Genomic DNA, 16,095 nt, shown 5'->3' with positions numbered 1-16,095 from the left:
CAGCTTGCGTACTTCCATAACCTTGCAAAGAGAATCATCTCATTCTTTTAACAGTTGTATTTTATCCTTTTGTATATGTACATATATCATAACTTATTATACTGGTCCCATAATGAGAGGCATTCAGAGTGTTTCCAATCTTTTTTTTTTTTTTTTTTTTGAGACGGAGTCTCGCTCTGTCGCCCAGGCTGGGGTGCAGTGGCCGGATCTCAGCTCACTGCAAGCTCCGCCTCCCGGGTTTACGCCATTCTCCTGCCTCAGCCTCCCGAGTAGCTGGGACTACAGGAGCCCGCCACCTCGCCCGGCTAGTTTTTTTGTTATTTTTTAGTAGAGACGGGGTTTCACCGGGTTAGCCAGGTTGGTCTCGATCTCCTGACCTCGTGATCCCCCCGTCTCAGCCTCCCAAAGTGCTGGGATTACAGGCTTGAGCCACCGCGCCCGGCCTGTTTCCAATCTTTTGCTACTATAAACAATCTTGTAATAAACTTCCTAGTATGTATTATTATTTCACACTTGTGTAATTTTATCATCAATTCTGATAGAATCCTAGGACATATAGTATACACCAAAAGAACATTATTTATCTTAATTTAGTCTTTTAAAAATAACGTACAGGGTAATTCTTACCTGTATTTCAGTTCCTCTTGTTACAAATTACTAAGTTTAATAAATTTTTACTAAGTTGTTATAAAGTATTTGGTAATTTTGAGACAACAAATAAGGTATTATTATCAAAGCCAAATCAGGTTTTTTTTAGAGATGGGGTCTCACTATAGCCCAAGCAGGCCTTGAATTCCTGGGCTCAAGCAATCCTCCTGTCTCAGCCTCCTGAGTCCCTGAGACTACATGTGCATGCCACCCTGTCCAGCTACAATCAGTTTATTTTTTTAAAACCAGTTTTTAGGCCGGGCACGGTGGCTCACGCCTGTAATCACAGCACTTTGGGAGGCCGAGGCGGGTGGATCACGAGGTCAGGCAATTGAGACTGTCCTGGCTAACATGATGAAACCCTGTCTCTACTAAAAATATAAAAAATTAGCCGGGGTGGTGGTGCACACCTGTAGTCCCAACTACTCAGGAGGCTGAGGCACGAGAATGGCGTGAACCCGGGAGGTGGAGCTTGCAGTGAGCCGAGATCGCGCCACTGCACTCCAGCCTGGGCGACAGAGCAAGACTCTGTCTCAAAAAAATCCCCCAAAAAACAAGTTTTTAAAATTTCATCATTTGCTCAAGGTTAAAAATAAACTACTCTAATTTTTGGAGTAGACCCTTAAAGTAAGTCTCCTAATTTACATAAAATTACTTTTATAGATATATTAATATAATCATTTGATGAATTATTATTTGACAATTATTACTGGCAGTGCATGACAATGTTCTTTTTGTGCAACAAAAGCTTACTCTCTTAGCTAATATTTTACCAAGACAGGTAGTAATGATGGAATTAACCATAATAAAGAGGCAATGGTTGCTCTAGACACACACACACACACACACACACACACACACACACACATATAATTTTTTAGGCAGATGGTTGTGATGGATGACTTTAGAAGGAAAAATTGGCTTAACTCCTTAAGTTTGTCCAAGTTTATAGGTAGTGCAAGCTGGAAAGTTCAGCAGTAAAAGACTTAAAGTCACACGGTGGTATAAAGTTTGCTCATCCAAATATTGATTATTATATGGTTTAAATATCATTTAAATTGTTTCAGTGTGTAAATATGGTTAAATATACCCAGAAAAACCCTAGATTATCCTACGTAGGATTTAGAGGAAAATATTTCTATTTCTATTTGGTCACTAGTGCTCTGGGGGGCAGTTGGGGCATAACTTTTAATCTCGAAACGTACACTATGCAGAAGGGTCTTGAGGTGAACTGAGAAGGAGCTGCTCATAAGGAGTTTCTTGATGAGGTAATCTATATACGAAACAAGTTTTAGTATACTGTATTTTATAAAATGCAACAGACAAAGCTTCAAATTTAAAGTGCCTATTTGGATGCCAAACCTAAAATATTCAGATTATTCACCTTGGGACTTCAGGCAATTGTCCTCAAACAGAGATTACACTGGTCCAAGGAGAGGTCACGTATTAGCAGACAGCAAAACAAAGAATTTCAAATATGAGCACCACAACCAAAACCAGTTTCAAATACGAGCACCCCTCAGTCTCCCACCCACATATTATAAGGGCAGATGGAGCTGCTCCTACATGGGCCCATGGGCAACTCCATGTAGTATGTGCCAGGATGAGCAACAGCAAGGATGTGTTTGATTAATCATGTTCCATGATTCTCCCGGGTAGCACTGGGGAGGCCAGATAGTACCAAATAAATGATGGGAGATATTTTGTTGTTGTTGTTCTACTTCTAATGGAAACATACAATTTCCTTTTCAATCCCAATTTTCCACAAACCAAGCTTGATCAGTTATCTTCCACAAAAGTATGAATCTTATAATCACATGAACAGTTACACTAATTACCTCCTGCTTCTTTGTCAAACTCCCATAACACTTATGATCCCAGTCACTCTTGTAGCATTTAACAAATACTTTCCATTACCATCGCTGTATATTCTATACTACTTAAAAAAAAATAGAATATGTTCAATTAATAGTTATATAAACAAAGGGCTGTGGAATCTCAACGTTGTTTCTGGATCAATTACATCCAACAGGGAAAATATTTAGTAATAAATCTCAAATATAATTTTTTGAACTTTTTTTTTCCTAGAAATAAGTCATATTTCTGAATTGGTAAAATGCTTTTCTGAACATACATTTTTGGTATCTGCCACAGTTAACCAAATGTCTGTCCATTTTTGTGTAGCCTTTATACAGTACAGATTTCACTGACATCATCCTTGCATCTGAGTATTAAAAACAGTTGACATTGTTCTTTTCAGTCCTCACAACATCCCTATGAAGTAGGTGGTACTGACTCCATTCCACAGATGGGGAGGCCTAGGCACAGAAAGGTACGTGGCTCCTCACAAGCCACGTGGCAGGGAGGCAGGGAAGGAGGGAGGGAGGCAGAGTGGCAGAGTGGCTCTCCAGCCACGTGCTAACACCGCCTTCACATTCACACTTCCATCAGTGCCACAACACTGCAAGGCAGGCTTTCATGTTGAGGCCAATTTTTAAACCATTTTAATTCTGAAATATACCCCTCTCCAACCCCCCAAGAAACAAAAAACAGCGTAAGTCCACAAGTAGCTATGCGGCAGGTTTCTTTGAGGAAAAGCACAAGCTTATAATGCCTTATATGATGCTCTTATATTAAATATCAAGAATAAATGCACGTTAATTTTATTAGGGTGAACAATATATGAAAGAAAATTCAATTGCGGTCATAAAACATCCCCTAATATAATATATATTTTATCAATTTTCTTTGACTGTTATTCTTACATTAAGATTAAATACAAAGAAGATATTAAATAAGCTTCTTAATTACCAGGAAAAAATGTATCTCATCACAGAGCTATGAAATAAACTGGAACATCATGACAGAAACAAAAACCAGGACTAAAATTCTATGCTCTCAAAGCTGAAAAGCAAAGTTTCAGGTGTATGCTTTTAGTTTTTACAATCAATACATAGCTGATTTTCATTATTTTAATTAAGGTTAAAATAATACAAACCAATTTAACTCTATTTTTTCTTCCAGAAAAGCACTACAGGTCAATAGCATATTAGACTGTTGGAAAATAATTTACAAATAGGAACAATCCAGAACAAATGCTTCCTCATACCTTATTTTCCCATACAAAATTAACTCCAGGTTACTTAGAGCTTTTGCATGCTCAGTCCCCCTCCTTTTCCCTTACTTGTAAATCATAGGAATCATCTCCCCAGCCACAGCAAACTGATCCAGGCAGGGAAACATGTTTCAACCTGAGCCAGTCAGCTCCTCCCCCTTGGGAATCTGAATTTCAGTACTGAGGAGGAAAGCAGTAGCAGTCTGAGACGCCTGTCACCTACGGGAAGCATCCTAAAGAAACAGGCTGCCAGTTCTAGCTGCTGAGATTCCAGGTGCAGCCTTCATCTCAGGCCACCATCCTGCTCTTCCTTTAAACAAATCCCCATTTTGCTTGAGTTAGTTTCTTTCCATTGCTTGCAAACAAAGAACACAAACAGTTCACAAAACAAACTTACTACCACATAGTATATATACCCCTTGCTGAGTTTACATCTCGTACTAGTAAAACTGAATATTAAAATGATTAATTGCTAGATATTAATAACATTTTATGCTGTCAAGGACAACACTTTAAAGCATTACTGCAGGATATAGGAATGATATAACAGTATTTAGTTATTTTGTAACTGTTCTCGTTTTCCATGCATTCCTTTTCTTCCTAATTTGATGTTAAGTTTACAGAAGTCGGAAGACAAGTGTTTTGAATGTTCTTTCCATGACTCCTCAGAACCAGAGGCTGTCAAATCCAATTATAGAATAAAATTTTGGATCAGGAAATGCTAATATGTATAAGCTTCTAGCTAAGAAGCTCCAAAGGTCCAGGGGAGGTTAAAAAAAAAAAAAAAAAGGTTGGAAAGGAATTAAATGATATTAGTCTACAAAAGTGACTTTTGATTCTTAACTTGGTTTTGCTACTGGGCCTTCTCCTTCCCCAAATCACTCCTTTCTTCACTCCTGCAAATATAATTTTTTGAACTTTTTTTTTTCCTAGAAATAAGTCATATTTCTGAGTTGATAAAATGCTTTTCTGAACATACATTTTTGGTATCTGTGTGGTAGAGAGATGAAGGCAGTGAATGATCCTCAGTGTTGTAGACCTGAAACAATGGTCTCTTTTCCAGAATACAGGCCCAAGTGTCAAGGGCTAACAACTTCATGCACAAAGCCCAGAGGCATTTTTCTGGCTACTTAGTTAGGCCTCTGTGTCTTATCTTTGTCCTTTTGCTTTGAATACATGAAAACAACATACTGTAATCACAGAGCTCAAAATGAACATCAGGAAGTCAGTGACCACTATGGATTACAGTAGACAGCAGCAATGTCTCAGATCCCGTGCCCCTAAACTATTTCAGCAACTGAAAAGGGGTTGCTACTTTTCTGTTTAGTCTTCAAGCTTCTTAAGAGCCTAAAAATCTTTGGAGTCAATGCTTATTATCTATGCTGCTTTCAGGGTAGATTGTAAGATCTGTATCTCCTCCTTTCCAGACAAAACATGTTACCATTCACCAAAACTAAAGCACTTATCAATCCACAGCAATAGTTATAAATGAAGATTGTTCTTTCACGAAAGCATTCACATAACTGCAATTAGCTTATGATTCCAAAGTAGAGCAGGTTAAGTTACTACCAGCAAGTTGATCAAATTTAACTACTCATCAGTAACCAGACACACTAGATAGGAAGAGAAAAAAATATACAGGGTATCTTAATTTCTTTTTAGCAAAGATATCCAAGCTCAGTTATCCATTAAAGGTTTAAAAGTATCCACTTTACTTTGCATGATTATAGTTACCTTCTAGTTTCATACACACGTCACAAATGATGAAAAGCTCAGATACCTTATATTTTAGACCTTACATTACCATTATGAAATAACTTCTCACAATGAAAGTGGAAGGAGGCATTGCCTGAGAGGATCTTAGGTTCCTAATTAAGAAGCTTTAGACTCTGGCTACCAAACTCTAATATTCTTTCACACTCACCAAACCAGGGTCATAGCTGAGAGCATAAGACATCCAACCAAAAATGTATAAACCAATGATATCACACAGCTCTTTGTGAATGTTTGATAAAAATTCACCTAAATACATTCATGAAAATATTTTCTTAAAAACACACTGAAATTAAACTAGAGATTTCAAGTCAAAAAAGTTTTCTTACTAATAAAATTCTTCCTTTAAAAAAGATGTTAAAACTTAATATAGACAAAAATCTCATTTTCAGAAATCTCATGGAGCCTCTTTTTTAAAAAGAATTTTATTATGTGAATCAAATATAAATTTTGGTTCAATGTAAAGAACTATCCCATCCCAGAGCCAGAGTAGCCACAGGAACTCCCCGCTTCATTTATTGTTCTTTTCATTGCTTTCAGTAGGCAATACTGAATGTTGATGTTTCTGTTGATAAAAGTATAATAGTCACCAATTTTTATTTATCATTATTTAGTCCACACTAATCTTCGGTGTCAACATCTGACACAGTCCCTGAGAGGTAAGACAGCTGGATTCGTATCCAGTTACAGCAAGAAAGCTACTAAGTACATATCAATTTATTGGTTCATTCTAGATTTGCTCTAGGCAACAGTTTTTCTTAGAGATACTTGAAAATATCCAACAAACCCATCCATTCCTACCAAAGTTAAAGAAACAGAATAATTTTGATCAGACACCACTGAGATGGTCTCATATACATATAAAAACTCATGCCTCAAAAGCAGAGCTGACAGGATACTATATTTACTAACTGAAATAGCAACCTAGGACATCCTCATTGACTGAACATTGAGATTTACTGTCCTCAGCGGAGAAAAGCTAGTTATTAGAACCCTACATGGCATTCAATTGAAATAGTTCAGGAGATACATGAAAAAGAGATAAATATCAGTTACCTATTTTCTCCTAGAAACAAGAAATAAGATTTTAATATAAACCAAGCCTTTGAATGGTACAATGTAAAACATTCCAGCTAAAAAACTAAGCAACAAATGTTAATCCAAGGAATGCTAGGAATTCCACCTTAAATGTATGTCACCAGTCAATTAAATTGTCCAGAGAGATGTTAAAACAATTTCAAGAAAGGGTTACTATTACTTATTTCAAATAAATTTCTAGGGGTGATCTTGCCACCCAGAATACACTGGTTGAGTATTTCCCTTCTGCTTCATATAGTATTAGGCGCTACAGAACAAAAAAACGAAGTCCCCCTTTTGAGAAAATTTACATTCTGGTAGAGAAACCACAGTAACCAAACAGAACAAGATTTAACCAAGTATAGTATAACAGACATTGGTAAATACTTATATACTAGGGAAATGCTATAAATGATACAAAAAGAATCAGAAAATGGAAATAGCAATTGTTATAAACCTGGAAGAATGGCTTACCTTAAATGCTAATTACCTACTATCCTGGCAGATCATTTTAGCTGTACAAGGTCAAGGCATTAAATAATACTAACATTTTCTTTTAAATTACCTTTCACCTTTAATTTCAAGGAGAAAGTCTCAGTTTGCTGCTGGTATGTCTTTTATGCTTCTTTAACACTTACTAATAGTGGTTTCAGATCTTCAGCAGATACTTGTATCTAGCTAGAAAATAGTAGTATTTTTTCAGTATGTTTATTTTTACAGCAAGCTTTTAAAAACATATATCAAGTGATGGGGTCTGCCTTCCCTTATAACTAACTTTAGTATTTTCTTTTTGTATTGGCTTTAAAGCCTTGGAGAGAAAACACAGGGAATACTGCTCTAGCCTTTCCTGATCACAGGCAACTTCGTGTGTGTCATTATAACCAAGACCACCAAACTTACTTTCCTCAAAAACAATGAATAAGCCTTTGCTTAAAGCCTGGTATAAACTACTACAGTTAAGAAGTTTCTGTAGTTTCTACTCAGCAAAATAAAGAAACCAAAGCACAGTATTTTACTTTGAGAGAATTTGGGAAAAAACAGTATTAGACTTCCTTCTGTGATGCCAGAAAGGGACCTTTTTGGTCCCATACTTTAATCCCTTGAAACACTTAGGCTAGTACCTTTCTCCATCCCGACCTTCTCAATATTTTTGCTTACACAGCAGTTGTCCCCCAGATTGTGAGCTCCTTGTAGGCACAATCCCTGCCTTTTTCAGATTTTTGACTCCCAGGCTAAGTGATCCCCTGAAGATACTCAGTGTTTACTAGATGAATGACCTGTACCCAGGGTTGGGCCTCTATTTAATTCTTCTCTCTTCTTCTTAAAATAAATATTGATTTAAAATTAAGGCATCAGTAGTGGCTGTCCTTTGATGTAAGTGCTACATATTTACGGATCTGGGGAACCTACCAAGTTATAAATAACTTCCCATAAATCCTGAATCTGAACAACACAGGCCTTAAGCGCTGTAAGAGTGAAAATGCCATTGGGTTTGCATCTAGTGTTTCCAAAAAGGCATTTTATATATTAAAATTTATCATTAAATGCAATGCCAGTTTTTCTTTTTAAAACTATATTTTATGTTGGGAGAAAGTCCTTATGATTCTACTGGTGAAATATGGATACATTATGTGTACATCATTTCTGGAGAAACAGTGCTGAATAAAATTTGAACTCATGACATCAATATGGCAGAATATATTCAACTCTAACAAAGGACATGTTTTCACTAACACACAAAACTTAAGACATCAGACAAGGCAATCCAAGCTCACAATGTCTTACTGTTGATTTTTTCCAGCTCTCTATACACACTCAGTAAGAACTCCAACATTCCAATTTTAAAACCTAGGAGAACTTCATTAAGTAGATGCCAGCTTACTAGGGCTAACCAAATAATACAAAGTTACCAAGGTAAATCACAAAAGAGATAATGCTTAAATCTATTCATTACTCATCTATTTTTTGCTAACAAGACTAATAAAGAATCCTAATGATACACTCTTAAAAGGCACTAGAAGAACATAAGGATTCTATAAGGAAGGTAGTTAGGTCAAAAATATATAGATGAGGGAAGTCTGCCTAACAGCGCCCCTCATTTGTTTCTCCACTATCTTCAGGTAACATTTTAAAGCCAAACTTAGTTCCTTCTCAATCACTTCTCTAGACTTTCCAAGGGCATCAGATCAGGTCGGTCCACGACTTCAAGACTACTTTCTTGGTAACATTAGTAACACCTTCTCCAAGCTACAAACTACTTCTAATATTTCTCGATAGAATATTAAATTGAGAATCCTTTAGAATAAATACCATAATGGTTGTGTTCTCCAAACCTTCTTACAACCCATAGTGTAGCTCAACCTGAGCTACTTCCACGTAAAGATTTCAAGATGTCAGTGAAGGAGACACACAGGCCTCCGCCTCTCTCCGCTTCTAGACAGCAAGAAAGTTCGGCGTTCTGGTGCGTCTTCCCCACAGCATGACCAGATCTGAATGTAAGACAAAAGGTAGGTAAAGGCTGGATTTCTGGAGTATTTCCTAAGAAAGTGTGGGGCAAGAATTCAATGGCAACACCCTCCAGAGTGCTAAGGTACAAAGTGTGTTGCCAGAGGGGTGGAGAAGTAATAGGCTGGAAGGGAAGGAGGGAGAGGTGGTAGTGACGGTTTCCTAAGAGGCAATTAGTGTAACAGCTATTTCAGAATGGACAGGGTGGATTTCTGCATGAAAACAAAACAAAATGAAACAAGGTAAATCAGAGAATATTTGCAGTATTTGCATTTAGCTCTTCTATATACCTGTGATTTCACTGTTTCTGCATGCTCAGAATGGTATTCAAGGGGGCCTATGACTTACTAGAACATATACAGCATGGCACCATCATATCATGCCATGTATGTTCAAAAACAAATACTCTTGCAACCTAAACAGACAGCAGTTAACTTCAAATATTAAATTATGCTTTGTTTTGAACGTGGTTATTACTCATCTACTTAGAATTTTGAAGCTGGAGAGAGTTATCTGAGAGCCTTTACAAAGGCCTCCCCTGTATGTTGGTTCAAAGGAAACGACAAATAGGAAGAAAGCTTACATCGAAAACCACGTGTCTCCCGTTAGAAGTTCATTACCACCTCGTTTTCCGAAAGTGCACTTTCGATGTCACCTTGGCAATGCAAATATTTATTTCTAAAGACTCAATTTGATATCCATGTATTTACTTTTTTTCAACAGAGAAGGGATTCCTTCCTCTGGGACCAACTAGTAAAAGTAGTTTCTCCTTAACTTTAAGGTACGGAGCACATTGTAAAAACAAAAACAAGAAACTCAGGGCCCTAAAACAACAGTCCAAAGCCCAGAGGTGGGTGGGTTTGGATGTCAACAAAGTGGACCAGAGGAAGCAAAACACTGCATGCCACAGTCCTGCAGACGGGGGATCGGCGAGTCTGGGTTTCAGGACATTTCGAAACAATCCACTCCCACTCCGCCGCCCTGGGCGGGGTGGGGGGCGGTGATGGGGGGACTCTGCCGTCGCGCCGGGTCTCCGCCCGCAGTCGGAAGAGTTGGGAGCAGGCCTCGGGCGGTAGCTCCTCAAACTCGGACCGCATCCCACCTCCACCCTGGCCTCAGTCCCGGGGCGGAGCACCAGTCCCCAGACGCCAAACTGCAAGTCCCCAGGCATCGCGCATCTCTCAAAGGCTCCCCGCCAGCCCACCTTTTCCTCCAGAACCACCCCAAGTTTCACCCGACGCTCCAGGTCAGGGGTCCCCGACCTCCCGCCATTTCTCCACGTCGCCGCAGCTCAGGACAGGAGGAGAGAGCCTCAAGGTGACACCTCATTTTGGCCAGTGGATCCGGGTCCTGGGTCCGAGTTCCTGGGCACCAGGTGCCAGGCAGCCCGAGCTCCCGGGCCCAGCCTCCCGTGAGAGGCCCGTCGCCTCACCTGGCAGCGGCACACGATGTCGGCATCCTGCGCCAACAGATCCACCACCTTCCCTTTGCCTTCGTCGCCCCACTGCGCACCGAGCACCACCGTCACCCGGTTTCCTCCGGGCCGCGCCCTGGGGCGGCCGCAATCGCCGTTGGGCAGGGAGGATGCCGCCGGGTAGGTCTTGGCTAACGCCATGGCTCCGGTGACGCGAGGAGAGCCCGAAGGAGAGGCGGCAGCCGAGGAGTGAACGAACCGAACTGCTCTGCGGCCGCCAGCCACATGCGGAGGAAGAAGGAGCCAGAGGCCGGCCCCGCCCCCGCCCCGCCGGGCCGCCACCCTCCAGCCAGTCCCCGCCCCGCTCTCCGCCACAGCCCGCTCAATGGGGGACCATGACTGCCCCGCGCAGGCCGGCCTCGGCAGCACCGCCCGCAGGAAGAGGCCGTGGTGGCGGCAACCGCCACCACCCCGGGCCGAGGCCACGCCCCTTCCGCGGCCTGGCGGGCCACTCCTGTGCGAACCTTGCGAGCGGAAAAGGTCAGGGGCGGGGCTTCGAGAGCGCTTCTCCTTCAGCACCCCGCCTACCCGCTCTACCTCTCGCTTTCAAACTGGAGAGGCGCGGAGGCGCGTGTGGAGCGTCGGACTACAACTCCCAGCACGCAACGCTCTGGGCTGCGGCGGCGTATTCTGGGGCCACTGTGTCTGCCATCTGCAGGTTTGTCTGGATTTGTCTTTATTAAGGAATGAACGTGTACAAAATACAAAGTGTGGAATTTCTCAGTACAAACAGCATAAAATCGGAACGTGTAAGTGTAGAATTGGAAATTGAAAGTCTGGAAGTAACAGAGATGGGGACAGGGATCAAATAAGACAAAATTCAAGGCCGGGCGCGGTGGCTCAAGCCTGTAATCCCAGCACTTTGGGAGGCCCAGACGGGCGGATCACGAGGTCAGGAGATCGAGACCATCCTGGCTAACACGGTGAAACCCCGTCTCTACTAAAAAAATACAAAAAAACTAGATGGGCGAGGTGGCGGCACCTGTAGTCCCAGCTACTCGGGAGGCTGAGGCAAGAGAATGGCGGGAACCCGGGAGGCGGAGCTTGCAGTGAGCTGAGATCCGGCCACTGCACTCCAGCCTGGGCGACAGAGCGAGACAACGTCTCAAAAAAAAAAAAAGACAAAATTCAACAGTAAGGCGATAAGGTAAAGGACATGAGATCTGAAATCAATAAATCAAGTAAAGTCCTAATTCTCATTTTACACAGTAATAACAAAGGCTCAGAGAGGAGGAGTGGATTACCTATGTCATATATAGTACATATATGCAGATACTGTCATGCACTTCTTTTCTTTTTTTAAATCCCCACAACCATATAAGGTAGGTGATCCTCTATTATCCTTATTTTACAGGATTTGAAAGCTAGGTAACTTGCCCTAGTGAGGCCTGAATTGGTACTTCGATAATCTGAGTCCAGAGCCCTTGTCCTTCCTGTAGATTCCACTCTCTCTTAGTTACAGTTGTAACTAGATTCTGGCGTATACCTACTGTTCATCCAATGCCCTTTCAACTCCAACACAAATTAACCATGATGTTTAATTCTGATAAAAGGTGCTTCAAAAAAAGTGGGAATAGAATCACATTACATGTACCATCTCCCAAATCGCCTGGACATACTGTATGTTCACTAATGGTCTCTAGAGCGCACTTTAGTATTTTATTTCTAGTCAATGAGTTAAGTCAGGAACATTGAGAACCTGCTATTTACTAAGTGTCCTGGGCACTGATAACATAGGAGAAATAAAGATACAATTGCAGCCCTCAAGGATTCAAATTATTCGGTCTATTGATTAGTAAACAGATTAATTATAATACTATGTGATAATTGGTGTCTATCTTGGCCTTATTACAAGATCACAAACGTTTTGGAAATGAGAATGCCATCTATTTCTTTCTACTCAAATGCCCGAGGTAGTGCTGGGCAGATAGTAGATACTGAATAAGCACATGTTACTAATCATTTCCATTCAATTTTTAAAAATCATTTATGGGAGACTGATTGGAGTAATAAAACAACTCTGGTTTCCTGCGCAGCCAGCTCTACATGAATTACTATTTCTTTATTGCCATTCCCCTGTCTCGATGAATCGACTCTGTCTCGGCAGTGGACAAGGTGAACTGCTTGGGTGGTTACAAATTTGGGGGCGTGTCTGGGATTGCTGTTGTGGCTACCTGCTTGTGGTTCAGTGGCCCCCCTCCAGCGATGGATCCAGAAGCCTGCCCAGGTGGCCACCCAGTTCTCTTGGACTGGGGGCTGACTCTGGTACTCTCTCTACTGGCGGGGCGCTGCCAACCCAGTGTGCATGGATTTAATTGCAATGGAGAAATAGTCCTGGGGAGATGTCCCTTAACTGTAACCCTATCACAGGGTGTCTGTCTGTAGCCCCATTGCGTGGCGGGGTGTCTGGATTGGAGAGCATCCTAGGTGCTGCCAATGCCTCCTTTCTCCCGACTGGTTCTGTAGCCCTATGGTGGGGTGTCTGTAGCCCCACTGCAGGGTGTCTGTTCGGCTCCTGGGGGGTCTCAGTTGGCTCTAACTAGTAGGAAGAGTCCAGGTTTGGGAGACTTCTCCTCAATCAGGAAGATTTCAAAGAGGTTTCTCAGAAGGAGAATAGGAGGATAGAGGGAAGGGATACTCCTGGAGTTCTTGGTTAGGGATCTGATTGGGAAGGCCTCTGTCCTCTCGTCTTTGTGTGTGTTTGTCTATGTGGAAGGGATCTCAGAAGAGGTTGCTGATGGAGTCCAGCAGACCTAACTCAGACCCCTCCGTATTTGTCTGGTCACATTTGATGAGCCCTAGAGAAGGCTCAACAGGCCTATCTTGGGGCGACTATCTGCTCTTCCTTTTGCCCAGAGACCCCATGGTGAATTACCATTCCGAGGTCATCCCTCCCCACCTGGAGTGGATCAAAGACAACAGGGACCAACGGGAGAAAGGTTTTGAGCTTTGCCAGGCTGCTACTGGGTGCTGAATGAGGTGACTAATATGTGTTTTGTTATGTGTGTTTTGCTGGGATGGAAAATGTTAATTTGGTTCCCCACGCAGCCCTCTGGGCAGCATCTTGCAAATTAAGAATCTTGTCTATGGTTCCATAAAGCAGGAAAGGGTGACTTTCACTTGTAAAGTGGCTGGAACCCCACAGCTATAGCACAAGCAAGCAGGGTCATCAAAAGCCACTCCATTCTTCTGGAAGCTGCAGAGAAAGGGAACCTGGAAATCTGGTATGTTGGCAAAAAGGGTGTGAAATTCTTACCAGACAAGTTTCTGGTCTCTCTCTCTCTCTCTCTCTCTCTCTCTCTCTCTCAGTAAATAGTAAACTGTTTGTCTCCTCTGCAAGGGTTTGATGAATAGAAAAAAGGATTTGTGAGACTAGTCTTAGGCTGTAGCAAATCTGGTGTAGTTTTGTGCTAAGAATTTGTCTTTCTGTGTTCTGTAGTGGAGAGATGGTTATCCACAGGATAGAACGTGGCTTTAGGACCCCTATAAACCTGCTTTTCAAGCCAGCTTGGCAGGCTGGTCAGTTACAAACTTTACTACAGGTCCCTGAAGCCAATACTGTGTGAAATTTCTCTGTCTTGTATTGTGTCCTTAAGAGCTTAACTTTGTGACCATGTGGAGATACTGAAAGGACACAAAGATAGATGTGTACCCGCCCCCCACCCGCTACACCCTTGTTCTGCTCTCTAATCTTTGCATATACCAGAGATTTCGTAAGTTCTGTGAGTACCTGGTTTTCTGCACGTACCAGAGATTTTGTTTTGCACATACCAGAGATTTTGTAAGTTCTGAGGCAAGGTCACAAGACGTGTTTAAGTAAGATAAACTCTTGCTGCCATAAACCTGCTCTCCCGCCTCAAAGTTTGAACCAAAATATCAGAAATGGCGGGAACCAACCATAGTTAGCCAAATCGCCTTGTTCAAACACTAGCCAATCATATATCTGATTTGTATAATAACTCTATGCCCACTTTTCTTAGACTATATAACACTGCTCGGAGCTCAGTGGGGGAGCTCTCCTGCCCGTCTCGTTTCACGAGCGAGGGAGAGTTCCAGGTTCGAACCTGTAATAAAGATCCTTGCTGCTTAGCTTTGACTCTGGACTCTGGTGGTCTTCTTCGGGGAATAAACGGTCTGGGCATAACAAATGGGGGCTCGTCCGGGATTTCCCCCAAGCCCACCAGACCCCCCAAGTCAATGGATCTTAATCTGTAGGTAAGCCGGCTTTGTCACTGTCTCTGTCTTTGTCTCTGTCTGTCTCCCTGAAATTTCGCGAAATCCGTAATCTGTAATCTGTATTGGTCTGTTTTATAAGTGGCATGGTCTTGGCGGACGCGATAAAAGACAGCCACTCGGGACTGGTGGGAGACGTCCCCCAGTGCCCATCTGGGGGCCTCCATCCTTGGTTGCCCCGTCTGACTCAGGTCGGAAGTCCGACACGTGCTCGCGGAGGCTCATCGTTTCTCACTGTCTGTCCGTTATTGTTAAGTGTTAAGTGTAAGTCCAAAACGAAACATAAAACCTTTTCTTCCCCTTCCAGGACCGGACCTGTCGGATACTCCCCTCTGCTTCACACTCATTTTCGTCCCTCCTTCTCTTTGTAGGAGCAGTCCAAAGATGGGCAACAACCAGAGCACGCCGCTCTCACTCCTTGTTACCAATTTTAAGGATGTGAAGGCTCGGGGGCGTAACTTAAGCGTAGAACTCAAGAAGGGAAAGCTAGTTACTTTCTGCCGTTCGGAGTGGCCCTCTTTCGGCGTAGGGTGGCCCTCCAAAGGAACTTTCTGTCTCTCTATTATTACTAAGGTAAAAACTAAGATTTTCCTGCCAGGGCAGTCAGGACATCATGATCAAATTCCTTATATTCTAGTGTGGCAAAATATTGTGGAAGACCCACCACCCTGGATAACTCCATTCATCCTTGAGCCTTGCAAGGTCCTAGTAATGCGACCTACACGACAAAGGACTCCCTCTGCTCCCTCGGCCCCTGTGCTGCCAGATAGCCAGGACCCCCTAACGTTAGAACCCACACTTCCCCCACCATATCCGCACCTTATCCCGCAGGACCCAGTCCCCCAGGGTGGTGCTTCCGTAGAGGGAAACCGAGAAGCGGAAGCAGCCGAGAGCGAAAGTAACCCGGGGGGGCCGGCCGGCCGAACGCGAGGCCGCGTACTGCGGGACCAAGCTTCCCGACTCCCTGACTCCACCGTAGCCCTGCCTCTCAGAGAAATAGGATCGCTCGATGATACCGGGCTCTCCCGTCTCATGTATTGGCCTTTTTCCACTAGTGATTTATACAATTGGAAGTCCCAAAATGCTCGGTTCTCCGATAATCCCAAAGATCTAACCTCGTTGTTAGACAGTGTCGTGTTTACTCACCAGCCAACCTGGGATGACTGTCAACAGCTCCTCCGAATCCTGTTCACAATGGAGGAGCGGGAAAGAATCCAAGTTGAGGCCAGAAAGCTGGTTCCAGGAGATGACGGCCAGCCAACTGTAAATC

The 16,095-nt window shown here is 42.6% G+C and overlaps 2 protein-coding genes across 4 annotated transcripts in view; one reads left to right on the top strand and one right to left on the bottom strand.

Annotated features, from left to right (window-relative positions):
• ADSS2 (adenylosuccinate synthase 2) overlaps positions 1 to 10,857 on the bottom strand; it is a 43,676-nt gene extending 32,819 nt beyond the window's left edge. Inside the window, exon 1 of one of the 2 annotated variants that reach the window (XR_982912.2) lies at positions 10,551 to 10,849. Coding sequence is in view for 1 of the 2 variants with exons in the window: in XM_011729507.2 (XP_011727809.1) it covers positions 10,551 to 10,733 (183 nt within the window). In the remaining variant the exon portion in view is untranslated. Of the gene's footprint in view, positions 1 to 10,550 lie in introns of both variants that reach the window. The other variant, XM_011729507.2, reaches the window with a different exon arrangement.
• A 259-nt stretch (positions 10,858 to 11,116) lies between these two features.
• The window catches only part of CATSPERE (catsper channel auxiliary subunit epsilon), a 195,172-nt gene continuing 190,193 nt past the window's right edge, over positions 11,117 to 16,095 (top strand). The window contains exon 1 of one of the 2 annotated variants that reach the window (XM_071073422.1): positions 11,117 to 11,250. The gene's annotated coding sequence lies outside the window, so the exon portion shown is untranslated. Of the gene's footprint in view, positions 11,251 to 11,326; positions 11,342 to 16,095 lie in introns of those variants that run through there. The other variant, XM_071073424.1, reaches the window with a different exon arrangement.

The sequence above is a fragment of the Macaca nemestrina genome, chromosome 1 (genome assembly GCF_043159975.1).
Source record: "Macaca nemestrina isolate mMacNem1 chromosome 1, mMacNem.hap1, whole genome shotgun sequence".
Lineage (NCBI taxonomy): Eukaryota > Metazoa > Chordata > Mammalia > Primates > Cercopithecidae > Macaca > Macaca nemestrina.
The sequence above is the reverse complement of the archived record's forward strand: the minus strand, read 5'-3'. Positions and strand labels throughout refer to the sequence as shown.